The sequence below is a fragment of the Symphalangus syndactylus genome, chromosome 1 (assembly GCF_028878055.3).
Source record: "Symphalangus syndactylus isolate Jambi chromosome 1, NHGRI_mSymSyn1-v2.1_pri, whole genome shotgun sequence".
Taxonomy (NCBI): domain Eukaryota; kingdom Metazoa; phylum Chordata; class Mammalia; order Primates; family Hylobatidae; genus Symphalangus; species Symphalangus syndactylus.
The window spans coordinates 67,122-89,052 of NC_072423.2; the positions used below are offsets into that span (position 1 = coordinate 67,122).

The following is a 21,931-nucleotide window of genomic DNA, read 5'->3' on the forward strand; positions in this document are numbered from 1 at the left end:
TGAGTTCCTGGATGCCTCATGAATTATCTCTAATAGCCATACACTGAATCTCCAATTAAAACTGATGTCAGGCCAGGCACAGTGGCTCATGCCTGTGATCCCAGCACATTGGGAGGCTGAGGTGGGTGGATCACGAGGTCAGGAGGTCAAGACCAGTCTGGCCAAGATGGTGAAACCTGACTCTACTAAAAACTGAAAAATTAGCCAGGCATGGTGGCAGGTGCCTGTAATCCCAGTTACTCAGGAGGCTGAGGCAGGAAAATTGCTTGAACTTGGGAGGCAGAGGTTGCAATGAGCCAAGATTGCATCATTGCACTCCAGCCTGGGTGACAGAGCAAGACTCCATCTCAAAAAAAAAAAAAAAAAGTCATGAAGTTAAATTATATTTTGGAAAAATACTTACCAATCTATGGTCTGCATTGAAATATTTTAGAATTTCTTTTTTTATTTGTAAACAGTTTTATAAAGAAATTTCCCCCAATGATTAGGACCAGAAAGTATATTTGTTATGATAGAAGGGGTTGGTCATTATTTTACTGAGAAAAAAAGAATTTAGAACAAAAGGGACAACAGCAACAAAAAGATGAGTATACAATTTTCATATGATATCTAGGAAATGTATGGGTCTACATTTCTTTTTCTCTTACTCGGTGTGAGAATACATTGAGTGATATGGCATTAGAGAATGGATTTAAGTTTAAAAACAAGAACACATCAGGAAACACAAGTCAGAATAATTCTCATTCATTTAGAAGCAAACACATATTCACCAGGAGCTTCATATAGTGTGAGGGAGCTACTCTACAGGGTGAGTAGCTCCGCTGGAGAAAGGCCTGGTGACCTCTACAGTTATAAATAGCACATCAATTTCACAGTGTGATTTCAGGACAAAAGGTGTCACAGTCATACCTAAACAATGACCTGAGAAATAAGATCACTTGATTATGGAACTATATAGTATTATAGTGTATTATAAATGAAATTCTCAGAAATATTTCCCAGAAATTCCAAACCAAAATACCAGACTGTTCAATGTGAGTGATTCTTATACTTCAGCTTTTAAGGCTTTTTGGGGGATGAGGGTATCGGGGGGAAGTGAGGGGTAGTGCGGTAAGACTAGGAAACTCTAACTAACTTTAAGTGAAATATAAATGGTTAGAGAGCTAAAGAAGCTAAATAAATGTAGATGTAAAATCATTCTAATTGTAACTAACTTTTCCTCATTGCTCATAGACATGTAATGGCTCCAATGACTCCTAACTAAAAGAACTGAACAGAAAACAATAAAATAAAACGGCCCCAAATAAACACAAGAGATTTAGTAGAACTACAAAAAAAATAGAATTAAAGCCAAGTAAAGCTACCTTCAATAACCTATGTTAGTAATTATAATATTATAAATAAAGTGTCTGGGTGTAATATTTTCTAGCATTATCTCTTCCTACTGCAGTGTCATAGCTTTGTTTCAGTTATTCCTTACACACACATACATACATACATATGCACACATATTTACACAAATTTGCATGAAAGATCCCACATATATTATATTACACATCTCCTTTCAAAGCAACTGAATGATTAGGTCAGTTTAAAAAATTACTCCAATAGCTTCTGACTTTCTCTTCTTAGGTGTTTGTAACAATCCTGTCAATAGTGTTTTCTATGCTGTTGCTCTTTTCTGATAGAATAAATTCTTTCTTCACAGGAAATGGAAGAGTTTGTGCAGAGCTCTGGAGAAAATGGTATTGTGGTGTTTTCTCTGGGGTCAATGATCAGTAACATGTCAGAAGAAAGGGCCAACAAGATTGCATCAGCCCTTGCCCAGATCCCACAAAAGGTTAGATAAAGTTCTTTAATTGTGAATGGCTACTAAATGAATCTGTTAAACTCTTCAAGAGTCCATTACAGAAATGTTCTGCCTGAAAATTTAACTGCTATTATAGTTCTAATTATCTCAGACATCTGTTCAAAACAAAAAACATATATGGAAGATCTTAAGATCATAACGAGAGGAGTTTCAATTGATAATAACGTTGGCATTAATATTGTGATCAGAAGGAAATACACTTAAGAGGTGCTAGTGAAGTTTCATATTATCATGGTATGGTAGGCAGGTACATAGAAATCACTAAATTCTGCCCTGTCATTTGCTCCTTTTGGTTTACAGGATTTTAGAAAGTACAATATACACTGTAAATATTATCAAAAAGCAGTTAAATTTTAATAAGTTACTGTAATATCACAATAACAATAAGCAGGTATTGAAAAAACTTTGAAATGCATCATGTATCTTCATCTGACCAAGCAATCTGGCTGTTTTTACTTCCCATGTATTGGAATAGGTCTATTTAGTGTTCTGTTCAGGGTGCCATTCAGAGAAAGAATGTCCTAGCCTGACAAACCGCTACTCTGGAAGTACCCACCTAGCCAAGTAGATTTAGAGAAAAAAAAAAAAATTGTCTGCTCTGCTGGCTTGGGTGCCAATAATGTCTTAAGCAGAAAAATGTAATGGAAAGGGTGGATATAGAATCCTGCTTTTAAGGTAGACTGTGTGTATTATTAAATGTGGCCCAACAAAGGCTATGCTTTAAGAATCAGATTAGTGCCTTCTGCAGATTAAGGAGCAGAAAACATAAATAAACATGGTAGGAATTTATTTTCTAATCTCTACAATCTTTGTGTATTTTCAATTTACACTTTAGTTTCTTATCTGACACAGCCCTCTCCGAATGATCTATGCAGGTTTTTGCTGAAAACACAGAGTTACTTTAACATTCCCATATGAAATACAAGGTCAACACTTGTAAATTCTACTCCAGTTTATAAAGATTACTTGGGAATTCTAAAATCAGTACCTTAGTTTAGTACTAGACACAGTAATGACTGGCTATAGCTGACCATATATCAATGCTGTCAATGCTATGTAGTGCGTCATCTAAGTGTGAAAGATCAGTTAAGCAAAATGTAGCAAAATACAATTTTATACATTTTCAGCATCTGTATTGTTAATCATGAATTGTCAATGGGTTCTTTTTTCCTACATTGTTAGCATTTACAAAAGTAGCAATACTGATAACAGTCTGAATTTGTGTCAAACACTGCCACTTGAAATTTTTCCTGAAAGTAGCACTTGATAGCAAATTAAAAGAAATTACACATACTACATATGTAGCATTATTTCTCACCATATGCACAGTTTAAATATTTAGTCTTTTGTAATCAATGATGTCAAATTCATAACATAACTTATGACTAGTAGACAAGTGGATATGAGTAAACTCTTCTCATATCACTCAAAAATTAATAAATTTATATTAAATTTGGAAGGTTACAGCTAGTATAAACTATGTAAAATAAATGTATGGGTTATTACTAATTTGCTACTTTTTTTGTACTAGATTTAAGACTAACAATTCTTAAATATTTGAATATTTCATTGATAATCTTGTGAACCCCAAACATCTGAGACAGGTCTCAGTACATTTAGAAAGTTTATTTTTGCCAACTTGAAGCAGGGAGGAGGCATTCCTTTGAGTTTCTTATTAGCCTCTCCAAGGAGGCAATCAGATATGCATTTATCTCAGAGAGCAGAGGTGTGACTTTGAATAGAATGGGAGGCAGTGATTTGCTTAGTGACTTTGGGGCCCCAAGGCTTATTTTCCTTTTACATTAAAAAAAAATCTTTTGGAGAAAGCATTTTAGAAGAAAATGAGTCTCTGGTCTCAGGTTTTCTTCTGATCTCTAATGGCAGGGATGGTTTATTCCTAAGCAGTTCCTGAGTTATTAGGAAAGTTCATCTTTAGTAAGTTGTGAAGTCTCATGTCCTATGAAGACAAAATAAAGGGAGGAAGGGAGAAAAACAAAACCAAACAAAAGAACAATCCTGTAAAATTAATATAGGTCACATTACTCTGAAGTCCATGTATCAGTAGGCAGGTATGAAAGTGGATTATGTATGTAAATTGGTTGCTGTTGTTTTCTTCTGAAGTTGAAGTTGTCCAGCTTAATTTGTAGGGCTTTATAAAAGCATGGCTTAGATTACAGTGACTCCAAATTAGGAAAAATGGTGGGGTGGGGGAGGAAAATAAATCTGAAGACAATATTTTGAAGATGTGTGGCCATGAAAAATTAGAATTCAGTCTAAACTGTAGACTGTAATAAAAATTGAAAATCATTAGGCAAGACTGTAATCTAACAACAAGTGCACAGTAATTTTTAAAACATAATTTTTCTCTCTTCAGTTTCCCAATTTTACTAAAGTCAAACCATGGTAGAACTGATTTGCTTTATTATACTTGGCCTGATTATTTGTATACAGAAGAGGAAGAATAATTTGTTATTTACATAGCCTTTTAAAGTGGCTTTGATGGAACTTTGTCTTATAGAAAGAATCTCAGATGAGACTTTTTTAAAGCTGAGGCAAATCATAGATTTGTACCATCAAATATCTATGAGTTGGGTGAATTCCTCTCCTTTTGGGGTTCAAAAATAAACTTGGTGCTCCTGGGCCTGTCAGAAAGTTACATTCTTTGCTTAACACAGTTCAGGAACCCTGTACAGGGACCTTATAGATGAAGGTATGAGGCCAGTTTTCTCAAGGGGCTTTTATGGGCTCCATAAGTCAAGTTTGATTCCCTAAAGGAAAGCACACAATTCCAGTGAAAGCCTTGGTAAAATAAATGGTTTCTCTAATTGTGTTTTGTTATAAATGAAAATAGATTCTTATTGCACTTATGCAAATAACTATATTGACAAAAGTAAAAAATACTCACAAATAGTTTCCAAATTCTGAAGAAATCAGGTAGAGGGAAACAAATATGTTCTAAATTTTGTTCATAAGAGTATACTAAATTGTTAAAAGCTGTTAATAGCTCGAAAAAAAAAGATTCCTTGACTCTAAAAAAAAACAAAACAAAGGATAAGCAATGTTTTAAGCAAAGTCAAAAAGATAACTTTAGTTTTCTGTTAGTCCAGTCCATGTAGTTAATTCCTGTTCTGCTTGATATTCATGAACATTTTAGTTCTCCAGGAGTCCTGAAAGTTTTTCTTCAATTATAATGTCACAGTCTCCAAAATTATCTAAAACTTTTCTTGAAGAGCACCTGTTAGAATTTTATGGCTGATTATAAAACCACCTTCTAAAGAGGACCGAAGTCAGACAATTGTCTGTAGATGACAAAAAGTTTTAGGGTAGCCTCAGTCAAAGACACAATGGACAAGGAAATTTATTACCTCTGTGGCACACAGTAACTTAACAAATATAATTGTTACTGATAATGTACACACTAAGTCATATCAGAATCATAGGAGTTTCCCATAATTTTGGAACACATACCAATAACATATTTATATAAATACAGCTCAAAAAGACCAAACACCATTTCATATTTGAAAATGTTTCCTGTATAATTTTTATACCAAATAAGCCAAATTATGTCATTTTTGGACTTTAGGGAAACTAATAAATGAAAGGATTACTTAGGTCAGAAAAAAAATAATTTATTAATTTGTTTGGAAAATTTCTCAACTATCAAAGATTTAAAACACTTAATATCAGAGGTAAGACAAATCATTCATTTGATTAAAGTGATGACTCAAGGATTTCAAAAAAAGGCAAAAATCTTCATTCTTTGAGAGAGGAGACTCAATTTTCCAAGCAATAAGCCCTAATAAAACAGCATGAAGCCAAATAAGTTTGTGTTTCAAAATTGTATGAACAATCTATAAAATTCTAATCTTGACCATAAGATATAACTTTCCTGAGCCTTTCATAACCTTTATAATCTTTATTAAGAAGTCAGGTTATGCTTCCAGAAAACCTTATTAATCTGACACAGGGGCCCATATATTGGTCTTGCATTAGTGTGTCTTTGACATTAATGATTAACTTATAAATAAAGTAACTTATTTTATCTCTCAGTATCAGTTCTTACAATCTCACACACCCACCTCTTCTGTGATAGTCCCTGGACCTTGAGGAGCTGAATAGCTTTTAGAAAACACTGTTAGCATTATGCCACAACAAACAGAACTTGAGGAAAAAAACTTAAATGAGTTGAAAATGAAGGATAGTGTTGCTATTTCACACCCTTTATAGTTTAGCTTTGAAACCAAAATGATAACAGTCTTTTCCCAAAACAAACCTTACTGCCTGTGGACTAGATTGCTTAATGCCACAGGGTTAGAAGTTATGATAACCTTACTTAATTCAAGATGTGGATATTTTCATTAAAACAACATCAATGTCTTATTTATTAAAAAATTACACAAGCAAAGATCATTCTATTTTGGGCTTGCTTTACAGTTTTGTAACCCCTATGTCAAATTTTGACACCTTAAAGTATTTGGCAAGAATAACTATGAAATTGCTTGATTAATAAATGCAAACAAAAATGTATGCTGGAAATTTTTAAGACATTTCTAATATTGTCATACTTTAGCAATAATTGTAAAGCTATCTTATTTATACAAGATTTTATTTAAGTTACATAAACTTGAAAAAGTATTTGACTAATCTTTTTTTCTGGCAAAGTATTTAATTCAAGCACTTTTATTTTCTTGAGCCAATTAATTAGAGCTCTTTTATATATTTTCAGTAGTAAAACTTTGTGTACAAAACACATAATTACAGACAGATATTAAGCATGCCAATAGAAGTACATCTTATAGATTTATGAAAACTACTTTTTGCCCTATTAGACTTCCAAATTCTTGATAACCTGTTTCAATAGATAATCTGTATGAATACTTGATCACCATAGGCAGTTGTAAGCTAAATAGTCTTAAATTTGCATATTAAAAGAAACCAAGTGAAAATCAAATAGCAAAATTTACACCATGAGGTACAGAGAGAAAAAATTTGGTGTGCTGCGAGGAAAATAAAATGGATTTAATTGCCTATTAAACATAAAATTGTAGAAATTATAATGGCCTTTTAAATAGATGCAAACACATTACACACACACAAAAGATTCTATGGCTTTTACTTCAGAACTTTAGCAACGAGATAAAAAAAATTGACCAGCTTACAGACAAAAACCGGTTGAATCCATACTGTGGTTTTTATCTTAATAGAAAAATAAAAGCAAATTTAAAGCAAGAAGAAAAGAAATTTTTTTAAAAAGAGAGAACTTAGGAACTCTATAGCTTGCAGGACAACTTTAAGCCTCTTAATGTATATGTGCACAAAGACCATATTACCTTCATTTTACATAAATTCTGCCAAGTAGATGTGTCATAAATCCTAACGGGCGATATCAGGGGATCATTGCCTCTTACATGACTCAGTTTCTCTCTCCAGAGGTCTATGACCTCTGAGAGGGCTCAAAATGCTGGGTGATCTGCTCTTATATGTGTTTCCTTGACTAGCCTGGTTTTAAAAGTTAATTTTTGTTGGGGATTTCCCTGCGGGACACTGCATGTCATAGAGGGTCAAGCCCAAGACACTCCCACAAGGCCCCCAGTCACTTAGGGGTGTCTTTTGGCTGAGAGGAGCAAATGCTCTTTCTCTCTGGAGATGGGAAAACTCAGTCTCTCATTTACCTATGTAAACCATAGTTCAGTTTCTCATGCAAATCCACACAGACAAGCCAAATCGAGATTAATTTGGGGAATAAAAACAATAGAGGAGACCCTTTACAATGCATCTCCAAACTAGAATTAGGATCCTTAAACAACAACTTCCTAGGAGGAAAAAAATTACAACGGTCAATACTACTTCCTGTTATCTGTACTCAGCCACCCCCTACTTTTAACTCTCATCTGCCATTACACATGCCAAGGTAAAATCCTCTCACAGTACAAGGTAATCTGTGGTAATCTCAAAGCCAAAGAGGTCAGGTCATTCAACATAGGAAAACAGAGCTTTGGACTGAAGAAAAAATCTGCCCACAACTCTTGTAACTCCATAAAGAAAACAGAGCACCCCCAAAGTGGTGAGTGGTGCCCTTGTTCTGAATTCTTTAAAAGAGTTCAAGTCATTAGAAGCCTTCTCTAGATTTTTTGTACTGCAAATGGCACAAGGCAAAAGGAGGTATAGGGTGGAAGAAAAGTAAACAAAAGAACATTTGTTTTTTTTGAAGACAGGAAGAAAACACAGAAACCAAGAGCATGGTTTTTAGGTTTTGTTTTGTTTTGTTTTCTCTTTTGCCTCTGCAAAGAATTTTAGCCAAATTAGACAGGCTTTGTTACCCACAGTTTGGAATTCTCACTCAGATTTGATCAAGTCAGGTAAAGTTTGTCAAATCTGATGGGAGACATACTGGAATGTACAAAAAAATCCCAAAAATGTGATCACTAAGCACTGTAATGGTAAGGAGAAATTAAGTCCAGCTAGTTGGTAAACATTAACCAAGACAAAACCCCAATTCAGCTATTTACCGAAGGATGGGTTTCAGGCAAAAACTGCCCTCTGCCATCCTAGAATCAGGAAAGAAACCTCAAATTCATCCTCCCTCCTGGGAACAAGCTCAAACTCCATAGAGTTACCTGACTTCCATTGTCATGGAAACAGGAAATATTGCCTTTCTTGTAGGAAGCAAGTAAAACTCCAAAAAAAAAAAAAAAAAAGGAGTTGTACAGCAAAATAAACTTTAGATCTTGACTGAATTTTGTGGTATCAGGGATTCTCTGGAGGGGTTGCTCCCAGACCTCAGCCAATTGTCCTATTTGTTTGAGCCCTAAAGTTAGCTCATGCTGGTACCAAGCACTGATAGGACTTTTATCAAAGGTCAGGGAACCTCCACTCAGAATCTCTTGATGGTTACCAAAATATGAACGCTGAATATCTGAGAGAGTTCCCAGTAAATTTAGAAAGTTTATTTTGCCAAGGTTGAAAATGTGCACCCATTACACAGCCTCAGGAGGTCCTGATGACATGTGTCCAAGGTGGTGGGGGTGGCAGTTTGGTTTTATATATTTTAGGGATACATGAGACATCAATCAACATATATAAGATGAACATTTGTTCCGTCAAGAAATGGGGGACAAGTAGAAACCAAGACAGAGCAACTTGAAGCATGGAAGGGGCTTCCAGGTCATAGGTAGATAAGAGACAAATGGCTGAATTCCTTTCAGTTTCTGATTAGCCTCTCCAAATGAGGCAATTAGATAGGCATTTATCTCAGTGCGCCGAGGGCTTACTTTGAATAGAATGGGAGGTAGGTTTTCCCTGAGCAGCTTAACTTTTTCCTTTAGCATAGAGTTTGGGTTGCCAAGATTTATTTTCCTTTCACAATCTCATGTGTCTAGCTATTATGTTAGAAATGTCATTATTTCTTTATATACCAAATTGATTATAAGAGTAAAGATATTAAATGTGGGTATTCAACTTACCTCAGATTTTTAGTAGTTCTCATTACTTGACATCACTTCTTCTTATTTCTTCATCTTTTATATGGATTAACTAACTGATTATTAATCTCTTCAGAATTCTAACGTGCTATGTTTTTAGAGTTCTATTCATTGAACAAGATATTTTCCTTGCTCTAACAGGTTCTATGGAGATTTGATGGCAAGAAGCCAAATACTTTAGGTTCCAATACTCGACTGTACAAGTGGTTACCCCAGAATGACCTTCTTGGTAAGACTCTGGAGAACAAATACTGAATATATTAGTAACAGCCAACTAGAGTGATAATAGTTCAACATAAAACAAACATATTTAGCATTTATTTTTGGAAAACTAAAAAAACAAATCAAATTTAACTACTTTATATTTATTTTCCAGTCTTAGTATAAAAAGAATACACTATAGTAGTTGGCATTTTATTACATACAGTCACATTCTTTATGGTCAGAATAAAAATCTCTTTGTTCAGGTGCAATTTCCTCACACAGATTTTAAATAACTTCCTGGATTTTCTGTCTGTCTCCTATTTCTACAACTTTACCTCTGTTCTTTCCCCTACTGCAGGGTTATTTCAACAGGCACTGAAAAATAGCAGACACTCTTCTATTACCAGTGACTCTACTTTCTATGGGAATAAATCACCAATCTTTATCATGATAAAATGATAACACACTTCATGATGATGTGTAACCAGTCCTTCCTCAGCCCCACCTCCACCCTACTCCCTGCTGCCTTTAAAAAAATTAAATATGTTAAATATTTTAAGTATTTAAATATTTTTTACATATGTAAATGTGACTTCATTATTTATAATACTTAAGAGACCATGTTCTTGTATATCCAATCTTATTTTTTTTGGACATTTTAATTTTTTAATTAAGAATATGCTTTTTCATTTTGTTAATCTGGCAATTCCTCTGAAATTCGAAAACAATTTCAATGCACTTTTGTGGGTATAATATTACCTAGGGAACAGTTTTGCCTTAAGTTCCTATATTGTGCATTTCTTATTCAATTCCAGTATCTTATAATTAATAATTTTGTTAAAATTCATCCACTTTTAGGTCATCCCAAAACCAAAGCTTTTATAACTCATGGTGGAACCAATGGCATCTATGAGGCAATCTACCATGGGATCCCTATGGTGGGCATTCCTTTGTTTGCAGATCAACATGATAACATTGTTCATATGAAAGCCAAGGGAGCAGCCCTCAGTGTGGACACCAGGACCATGTCAAGTAGAGATTTGCTCAATGCATTGAAGTCAGTCATTAATGACCCTATGTGAGTATTGCAATTTTGTGACCAGGTGGTATTTATAAATTATTTTGTCAACAGTGAATATGAATTTTAACCCATTTTTAAGAGACTAATTTTGAAGGGATTGAAGTGATTTAACCAGTGTAAAATCTGTTCTTACTTTCCACCAGACAGTTATTTCAAAGTTACATTTCAACCCCACAGATTTAATGGGTTACCAATAACTGCAATGAATTATAAAATCAAAAAAATTAAAGATATGTAGATAATTATTTTAAATATTTTTAATGATAGAATACACAATGAAAAGAAATAACAACTAGAGAAATATGATAAAATATTTCAACTCAATACCTAAAATTTCTGAAAGTATGAATCTATTCTTTCTCAAAAATTTATTTTTATTATCATTATTTTAAGAAATGTGATAATTACAATTTGCATAGCATAACATTCACTAAAACTTAAAATCTAAATATATTTAGTATGTTTACATAGTTATAAAGCCACAAACCTAAAGAACATTTTAATGAATTCACATTAAACTCGTAATGTATGAAGTCACTCCCAATAAACCTCTAGTCCTAGAAAAATACCAACTTACTTTGTTTCCCAATAGATTATTCTCTTCACATATTTCATAGAAATGAAATCATACAATTTATGGTGTTTTGTAAATGACTTCTTTCACTTAGCATAATTATTTTTAATTTTATTTATGTTGTAGGATGTATCAGAACTCATTCATTTTTATTTCTATATCATATTATTTGATATGTTTATACCAAAATTACCCATTTATCTGGTCATGGACATTTTAGGTCTTTCCAATTTTGGCACTAATGAACATTGTTATACATATTTTCTGTGTAAAAATATGTTTTTATTTCTTTTGAGGAGATATTAAGAGTGGAATTTCTGAGGCATATGGGAAATTGTTTATGAAGAACTGCTGAACTGTTTTTCAAAGTATTTGCATTATTTTTCATTACCACCAGCTGGATAGGAGGGCTCTAATTTCTTCACACTCTTCCCAACACTTGTTATCACCTGTCTTTCTATTACAGCCATTCTAGTGTGTGTAAAGTGGTCTCTCTTTTCATGTGCTTACTGGTCACTCACACATCTTCCTTAGATAAATTTCTATTTTAATCTTGTGAATATTTTGTCTTTTTCTACGTATCTTATTCTGGATTCATAAGGATTATTTATATATTATAGATACAATCCCTTATCAGATATGTGATTTTCAAATATTTTCTTCCACTATGGACAGAATAGATTTTTTTTTTTACTTATTGGAAGATGCTTTTTGAAATACAAAGGTTTTAATATTGATAAAATAAATATGTAATACTTAACTTTTCCATAATCCAAAGGAAATATTATGGAAAATGCTGTGCCTAGACCAGCTACCATCAATTCAGAGTCTGTTACTACTACCAATATTATTATGATGCAAGGTGGTACCAGCTAAGGGAATACATTAAAAACACTTTACCAAAAAATTAGTAAGACAAGAAATGATTTAAGATACTTCAAGGAAAGTAAGAAAGCAAAGAAACATAAAACAGGTTAGAAAATAAAATATATATATATATATATAGAATAAGATGGTGGATTTAAATGTGAACTAGAGAAAGAAATAAAGTGTATTCAAATAGGAAGAGAAGAAGTTAAATTGTCTCTGTTTGCAGATGACATAATTCTATAGTTAGAAAACCCCTTTGTCACAGCTCCAAAATTCCTTAAGCTGATAAGCAACTTCAGCAAAGCCTCTGGATACAAAAATCCATATGCAAAAATCACAAGTATTCCTATACACCGACAATTACACAAGCAGAGAGACAAATCATGAATAAATTCCCATTCACAATTGCAACAAAGAGAATAAAATACCTAGGAATATGCCTAACAAGGGACGTGAAGGACCTCTTCAAGGAGAACTAGAAACCACTGCTGAAGGAATTAAGACAGGACACAAACAAATAGAAAAACATTCCATCCTCATGGATAAAAGGAATCAATATTCTAAAAATGGCCATGCTGCCCAAAGTAATTTATATATTCAAAGATATTCCCATCCAAGTACAATTGACATTCCTCACAGAATTAGAGAAAAAAAACTACTTTAAATTTCATATGGAACCAAAAAAGAGCCTATATAGCCAAGACAATCCTAAGCAAAAAGAACAAAGCTGGAGGCATCATGCTACCTGACTTCAAACTATACTATGAGGCTATATAACCAAAACAGAATGGTACTGGTACCAAACAGATATATAGACCAATGGAACAGAACATAGGCCTCGGAAATAACACTACACATCTACAACCATCTGATCATTAACAAACCTGACAAAAACAAGCAACTGGGGAAAGGATTCCCTATTTAATAAATGGTGTTGGGAAAACTGGCTAGCCATATGGAGAAAACTGCAACTGGATCCCTTCCTTACACCTTACAGTAACCAAACCAGCATAGCACTGGAACAAAGACAGACATATAGACTAATGGACCAGAACAGAGGCCTCAGAAATAACACCACACATCTACAGCCATCTGATCTTTGACAAACCTGACAAAAACAAGCAATGGGGAAAGGATTCCCTATGAAATAAATGGTGCCGGAGAAACCGGCTAGCCATATGCAGAAAATGGAAACTAGTCCCCTGCCTTACACCTTATACAAAAATTAACTCAAGATGGATTAAAGACTTAAATGTAAAACCCAAAACCATAAAAACCCTAGGAGAAAACTGAGGCAATATTATTCAGGACATAGGCATGGGCAAAAATTTCATGACACAAACACCAAAAGCAATGGCAAAAAAAGCCAAAATTGACAAATGGTATCAAATTAAACTAAAGAGCTTCTGCACAGCAAAATAAACTGTCATCAGAGGGAACAGGCAACCTACAGAATGAGGGAAGATTTTTGCAATCTATCCCTCTGACAAAGGTCTAATATCCAGAATCTACAAGACACTTAAACAAATTTACAAGAAAAAAACAAACAACACCATCAAAAAGTGGTCAAAGGATATAAACAGATACTTCTCAAAAAAAGACATTTATGCAGCCAACACACTTATGAAAAAAGCTCAATATCCTGATCATTGGAGAAATGCAAATCAAAACAACAATGAGATACAATCTCATGCCAGTCAGAATGGCGATGATTAAAAAGTCAAAAAACAAGAGATGCTGGTGAAGCTGGGGAGAAATAGGAAAGCTTTTACATTTTTGGTGGGAATGTAAGTTAGTTCAACCATCATGGAAAACAGTGTGGTGATTCCTCAAAGATCTAGAACCAGAAACACCATTTGACCTAGCAATATCATTACTTGGTACATACCCAAAGGAATATAAATCATTCTACTATAAAAACACATGCACATGTATGTCTACTGCAGCACTATCTACAATATCAAAGATATGGAACCAATGCAAATGCTCATCAGTGATAGACTGGATAAAGAAAATATGATACATGTACACTATGCAATACTATACACCATAAAAAGGAATGAGATCATGTCTGTTGCAGGGACATGGATGAAATGCAAAGCCATTATCCTCAGCAAACTAACACAGGAACAGAAAACCAAACACCACATGTTCTCACTCATAAGAGGGAGTTGAACAATGAGAATACATGGACTCAGGGAGGGGAACAACACACACCAGGGCCATTTAGGGCATGGAAGGGGAGTGAGAGTATCAGGACAAATAGCTAATACATGAGGGGCTTAAAATCTAGATGACAGGTTGATAGGTGCTGCAAACCATCATGGCACGCATATACCTATGTAACAAACCCGCACATTCTGCGCATGTATCCTGGAACTTAAAGTAAAAATGAAACTGTTTTTAAAAAAAATGTGAACCGACCAGTTGTGGTGGCTTATGCCTGTAATCCCAGCACTTTGGGAGGCTGATGAGGGCCGATCATGAGGTCAAGAGATCGAGACCATACTCCTGGCCAACATAGTGAAACCCTGTCTCTACTAAAAATACAAAAATTATCTGGGCATGGTGGTGTGCACCTGTAGTCCCAGCTACTTGGGAGGCTGAGGCAGGAGAATCACTTGAACCCAGGAGATGGAGGTTGCAGTGAGCCGAGATGGTGCCACTGAACTCCAGCCTGGTGACAGAGCAAGACTCCATCTCAAAAACAAAAACAAAAACAAAAAAAGTGAACCTACTAGTACTCACATTAAATTCAAATAGACCAAAAAGAAAAGAAAAAATAATGATCTTTGAAGTCTTTTATTTAAGGAAATAAAATATTTGAAATACACAATTAAATGTAACCTATGTGTTATATAGGTGTGTGTGTGTGTGTATATATATATATATATATATATATATATATATATATAGCACATATATCTGTATATATGTATCCATACATATATCTCTGGTTGTATGTGTGTAGACAGAAAATAAACATTTTTAAAAGAGTTTATGGAGACCGGGTGAGGTGGCTCACACCTGTAATCCCAACACTCTGGGAGGCCAAGGTGGGAAGATCACATGAGGTCAGGAGTTAAGAGACCAGCCTGGCCAACATGGTGAAATCCTGTGTCCACTATTAATACAAAATTTAGCCAGATGTAGAGGATGAGCACCTGTAGTCCCAGATACTTGGGAGATTGAGGCATGAGACTCACTTGAACCCAGGAGATGCAAATTGCAGTCAGCCAAGATCACTCCATTGCACTCAAGCCTGGGTGACAGAGAAAGACTCTGTCTCAAAAAAAAAAAAAAGATTATATGAAACAGTTACCTGGATTTACTATATGCTGGGCCATAAATAAACACTAAGTAAATTGTATAAGATTCAAATTCATAAAAATTATATGTTCTAGTCATACTAGAAATAAATTATAAATCATCCAAAAATGATAACTAAAACAATCTCTGATTCTTTAAAATAAAAAATATTTTTTAAAAAATTCAGTCCACAAAAAATTCTAATTATAAATATGCCTTTCTCTCATCAACTATTCTTCCAAGTACACATCCAACAAAAATGAATAAATATGTAAACCTAATAAAACATACAAATACCTTAATACCATAATTATTAGTAAGGTCAAAAAATGTTAACAACACAAATATCCATTAACCATAAAATGAAGAGATCATCTGTGGTCTTTGTCAATCAACTGAATACTCTACACCAGTGCAATTAAACAACTGCTAAACAAAAACAGACAGAAATGAATATGTATTATTTAATTCAATTATATAAACAATACTAATCTATGATATTAGAAATCAGGTTAATACTTACTTTGAGGATAAAAGTAGTGACTAAAATGGCCCAGGAGGAGAGAGTTCTTCTAGGCAGTTTGTGATAAATTGGTGTCTTCACTTTGGGATAATGTTTTAGATAATCTTAAAATTTTGAGATACACACACAGTGTATATACATTTATCCTATGTATTTCATACTTTAAGTTTTATTGTAGAAGATATATAACATGTTTTAAAGTTCCAGAAATCAAATAGCAAAGTAAGCACGAAGCTCTAGAGAAATCCTATGGGTGCCTATAGTGTGGCCAGGAAAGGACTCTCTAAGGGGTATTATTTAAGGGGAAGCCTCAAAAAGAAATAGAAGCAAACCTCAAGTAGTTGCAAGAAATAATGCTCAATGAGAGAGACACAGGGGACAAAAGGTGTAAAGGGGCTAAGGTGAGAACACCTTCAGGGGTTTAAAGAACAACAGAAGGCCATTGTCTCTAGAAGAGAGTGTACAGGGGGAAAGGGTTAGGACAAGTAGGTGCCTGTGTAGAGTTCTCTAGACCAAAGACAGATTTGGATTTTATTCTTAACGTAACAAGAAACCAGATGGAAATGTTAACAGGTGAGTGTCATAATTTGATATTGATTTAGAAAATATTCTGGCTACTAGAAGGAAAACACGGTAGAAGACAGAAAATTAGAGTAGAAGCTGAGAAACTAGCTAGGGGGCATTTCACCAGTTGTGACACAATTTTTCTTTAAATATGTCAAAATGGGCTGGGCACAGTGGTTCATGTCTGTAGGGTCAACGCTTTGGGAGGCAGAGGCAGGAGAATGACTAGACCACAGGAGTTCCAGACCAGTATGGGCACTACAGCAAGACCTCATATCTAAAAAAGTAAAAAATAAAAAAAAAATAGCCAGGCATGGTGGTGCACAGCTGTAGTCCCAGTTTCTCGTGAGGCTGAGGTGGAGGATTACTTGAGGCCGAAAGGGAAAGGCTACACTGAGCCATGATCATTTGACTGCACTCAGCCTGTGTAATGGAGCAAAAGCCTGTCTCAAAAAATAAAAAAAAATTAAAAATATCAAAATGATCATTCCCAGATTCTATTTCCACTATCTTACTTATAGCACTTAGAATGGCTCACAATATTTTCTGTTCTAGAAAAACATTAACTCTCCCAACTAAAATTCCAGTTTTCATTTTTAAAGGTATTTGTCAATTATAAAACTCCAATTTAAAAACCAAACTTTCTGTAATGACATACATTAAAACTTTGAAATTTTATGTCAGTTCAGTGACACTTACTTTGAATCATTTGTGTGACACTTTTCAAAGACCATGCATAGACTTGATACGCTTAAGCAATAAATTTACTTTTAATGTTGATATCTTTATATTTATCCTTCAGCTATAAAGAGAATGCTATGAAATTATCAAGAATTCATCATGATCAACCAATGAAGCCCCTGGATCGAGCAGTCTTCTGGATTGAGTTTGTCATGCGCCACAAAGGAGCCAAGCACCTTCGGGTCGCAGCTCACAACCTCACCTGGATCCAGTACCACTCTTTGGATGTGATAGCGTTCCTGCTGACCTGCGTGGCAACTGTGATATTTATCATCACAAAATGTTGCCTGTTTTGTTTCCGAAAGCTTGCCAAAACAGGAAAGAAGAAGAAAAGGGATTAGTTATATCAAAAGCCTGAAGTGGAATGACCGAAAGATGGGACTCCTCCTTTATTCCAGCATGGAGGGTTTAAATGGAGTATTTCCTTTTTCCTGTGACAAAACATCTTTTCACAACTTACCCTGTTAAGTCAAAATTTATTTTCCAGGGATTTAATATGTACTTTAGTTGGAATTATTCTATGTCAATGATTTTTAAGCTATGAAAAATAACAATGGGGGGAGGGATAGCATTTGGAGATATACCTAATGTTAAATGATGAGTTACTGGGTGCAACACACCAACATGGAACATGTATACATATGTAACTAACCTGCACATTGTGCACATGTACACTAAAACTTAAAGTATAATAAAAAAAAAAGCAAAAAAAAAACCAACTCATTTTTTTTTAAACCTAGAAGGAAAACGTGAAAACGGAAACAACTTTTACTATTTGATTTGAAAATAAGGTGTCATCCAAGCCATAAAAAAAAGAAAAGAAAAATAAAAATAACATAAAACCTTATGGGCTTATATTGAAATTTATTATTCTAATCCAAAAGTTACTGAACTTCCTCATGTTTCACACATTGTATTTGAACACAACAACATTAAGAACTCCACTCATAGTATCAACACTGTTTTGCAAATACTCAGAATATTTTGGCTTCATTTTGCGCAGAATTTTTGTTTTTACTTTTGCCAGTGAAATCTTCAAGGTTTAAATTATGTAAAAATTCTCACTCTTCCTTTTGAGATTGCAAGACCAATAGTGTTCTTTGGCTTTTACTGTGTATTCAGACTTAGCATCAGTTCTTTCCTAGAAGACATGGCAAGTTTATTCCTAGAATGAAAGATAGTTTAACATACAAAAATTAACACGTATGTTATACCACATTAGTAGATACAGATCTACATAACAAACCAGAAAGCCTAGAAATAAATCCATGAATATATACAGCTAACTGATCTTTAACAAGAGTCCCAAATATACTCAATGAAGAAAGATGAGCTTCTTCAAAAAATGGTGCTGAGAAAACTGGATGTCCACAAGCAAAAGAAAAAAAGTGAACCCTTGTTTTTTATCATATACACAAATCAACTCTAAATGGATGAAAGACAGCAACATAAGACTGGAAACAGTAAAACTTTCAGAAGATGGAGATCTGGCAAGATGGTTAAATAGGAGCAGCTCCTGTCTGCAGCTCTCAGTGAGACCAGTGCAGAAGGCAGGGTGTTTCTGCATTGCCAGGGATCTTCCACAGCCAAGGGAAGCCATAAGGGACTGTGTTATCCAGCCCAGATATTATGCTTTCCCCCTGGTTTTTGCAATCCACAGAGCAGGATACTACCTTCTGTGCCGACACCACCAGAGCCCTGGGTTGCAAGCACAAAACTGGGGCGCTGTTTGGGCAGACACCGGGCTAGCTACAGGAGTTTGTTGTTGTTGTTATTGTTTTGTTTGTTTTGTACCCCACTGGTGCCTGGAACACAAGTGAGACACTTCCTGGAAAGAGGGCTGAAGCCAGGGAGCCAAGTGGTCTCGCTTAGTGGTCCCACTCCCGTGGAGCCCAGCAAGCTAGGAATCACTAGCTTGAAATTCTCGCTGTCAGCACAGCGATCTGAAGTCAACCTGGGACAATGGAACTTGGTGGGGAGAGGGGCCATTACTGAGGCTTGAATAAGTGATTTTCCCCTGACAGTGCTAAGGAGGCCAGGAAATTCATACTGGATGGAATTCACCACAGCCCGGCAAAGTGGCTGTGGCCAGACTACCTCTCTAAATAACTCCCCACTGGGCAGGACATCTCTGAAAGAAAGGGAGCAGCACCAGTCAGCACCAGTCAGGGACTTATAGATAAAACTCCCATCTCCCTGGGACAGAGCACATGGGGGAAGGAGCAGCTGTGGGCAAAGCTTCAGCATATTTAAACCTTCCTGTCTGCCAACTTTGAACAGAACAGTGGATCCTGACAAGGAAGATTCTCCTAGCAGAGTGCTCGAGCTCTGCTAAGAGACAGACTGCCTCCTCAAGTGGGTCCCTGAACCACATGCCTCTTGACTGGGAGAGAACTCAATAATTTTGAGTAATTTTAAATTACCATTTCAACCTTGCTGCTTCTTATTAGTATGTTCAGTGTATTTAATTCTTCCTGATTCAAGCTGGGAGGCTTTTATTTTTCCAGAAATTTATCCATCTCTTCTAAGTTTCTAGTTTATGTGCATAAAGTTGTTCGTAGCAGCCTTGAATGATCTTTTCGGTCCTGTATGATTTATGTTTTGAAGATATTCTGTTTTGATGTGTTTCCAGAATTTGTTTCAATATTTAGAGTTCCTTTAACAGTTCTTGTAGCGGTAGCTTGGTAATGGCGAATTCTCTCAGCATTTGTTTGTCTGAAAACGGCTATCTTCCCTTCATATATGATGCTTAGTTTCACTGGATACAAAATTCTTGGCTGATAATTGTTTGTTTGAAGAAGCTGAAGATAGGGCCCTAATCCTTTCTAGCTTATAGGGTTTCTGTTGAGAAATCTGCTGTTAATCAAATAGGTTGTCCTTTATAGTTTACCTGGTACTTCTCTCTCACAGCTCTTAATATTCTTTCCTTCATCTTTTTTTTTTTTTTGAGATGGAGTTTCACTCTTGTTGCCCAGCTTAGAGTGCAATGGCACAATCTCAGCTCACCATAACCTCTACCTCTTGGGTTCAAGTGATTCTCTTGCCTCAGCCTCTCGAGCAGCTGGGATTAGAGACATGTGCCACCACACCCAGCTAAGTTTTGTATTTTTAGTAGAGACAGGGTTTCTCCATGTTGGTCAGGCTGGTCTCAAACTCCTGACTTCAGGTTGTCCACCCACCTCTGACCACCTGATCAGGTCTGGGATTACAGGCATGAGCCATTATGCCCAGCTTCTTTCCTTCATCTTAACTTTGAATAACCTGATGACAATGTGCCTAGGTGAAGACCTTTTTGCAATGAATTTCTCAGGTGTTCTTTGTGCTTCTTGTGTAGGTCTGTAGCAAGACTGGGGAAGTTTTCCTCAATTGTTCCCCCAAATATGTTTCCAAACTTTTTGAATTCTCTTCTTCCTCAGGAATACCGATTACTCTTAGATTTGGTTATTTAACGTAATCCTAGACTTCTTGGAGCTCTTGTCCATATTTTCTGTTTCTTTTTTCTTTTTCTTTATTGGAACAAGTTAATTTGAAGACCTTGTCTTTGAGCTCTGAATTTCTTTCTTCTATCTGTTCAATTCTATTGCTGAGACTTTCCTGAGCATTTTGCATTTCTAAAAGTATGTCCAAAGTTTCCTTAATTTTTTACTGTTTTGTCTTTCAGCTATCTATTTCATTGAATATTTCTCTCCTCACTTCTTGTATTATGTTTTAGATTTCCTTGCACTGGGCTTTGCCTTTCTCTGTTCCCTCCCTGATTAGCTTCATAACCAACCTCCTGAATTCTTTTTCAGGTAAATCAGGGACTTCTTGGTTTAGATCCATTACTGGTGAACTAGTGTGATTTTTGGCACGGTATTAATGAGCTTTGTTTTGTCCTGTTCCCAGGGTTGGTTTTCTGGTTCCTTCTCATTCGCGTAGCCTCTGTCAGAGGGAAGGTCTAGGGCTGAAGACTGTTGTTCAGATTTTTTTTGTCCCATGGGGTGTTCCCTTGTTGTGGTACTCTCCCTTTTTTTGTGGATGTGGCTTCCTGTGAGCCAAACTACAGTGCTTGTTGTCTCTCTTCTGGGTCTAGCCACCGAGCAAGTCTGCCCAGCTCTAGGCTGGTACTGGGGGTTGTCTGCAGAGTCCTGTGATATGAAATATCTATGGATCTCTCAGCTGTGAATACCAGTGCCTGTTCAGGTGGAGGGTGCAAATGACTCTGTGGGGGTCCTTAGCTTTGGTGGCTTAATGCTCTATTTTCTGCTGGTTGGCCTCCTGCCAGGAGGTGGTGCTTTCCAGAAAGCATCAGCTGTAGTAGTGTGGAGAGGGACTGGTGTTGGGCATGGCCCTAGAACTCCCAAGATTGTAGGTCCTCTGTCTTCTGCTACCAGAGGGATAGGGAAGGACCATCAGGTGGGGGCAGGTATAGGCATGTTTGAGCTCAGACCCTCCTTGTGCGGGCCTTGCTTTGGTTGCTGCTGGGGATGGGGGTGAGATTCTCAGGTTACTGGAGTTGTGTACCTAGGTGGATTTTGGCTGCCTCTGCTGAGTCATGAGGTTGTCAGGGAAGTGGGGGAAAGCCAGCAGTCTCAGGTCTAACCCAGCTCCCATGCACACTGAAGGGCCACTCTCACTTCCACCATGGCCCCTACAACAGTCCCGAGTCTTTTTCCAGGAGGAGGGTGCGTTGGACTTGAATATTTGTCTGAGATTTTCCACCTCCCAGCTG

The 21,931-nt window shown here is 35.8% G+C and overlaps 1 protein-coding gene across 3 annotated transcripts in view; it reads left to right on the forward strand.

Moving 5' to 3' along the window:
* LOC134731275 (UDP-glucuronosyltransferase 2B15) overlaps positions 1-17,910 on the forward strand; it is a 29,191-nt gene extending 11,281 nt beyond the window's left edge. For 2 of the 3 annotated variants that reach the window (XM_063613634.1, XM_063613636.1), the window contains 4 exons: positions 1,709-1,840; positions 9,496-9,583; positions 10,417-10,636; positions 17,282-17,561. In XM_063613634.1, the coding sequence (XP_063469704.1) occupies positions 1,709-1,840; positions 9,496-9,583; positions 10,417-10,636; positions 17,282-17,561 (720 nt within the window). Of the gene's footprint in view, positions 1-1,708; positions 1,841-9,495; positions 9,584-10,416; positions 10,637-17,281 lie in introns of all 3 variants that reach the window. The other variant, XM_063613633.1, reaches the window with a different exon arrangement.
* The last annotated feature ends 4,021 nt before the right edge of the window (positions 17,911-21,931 follow it).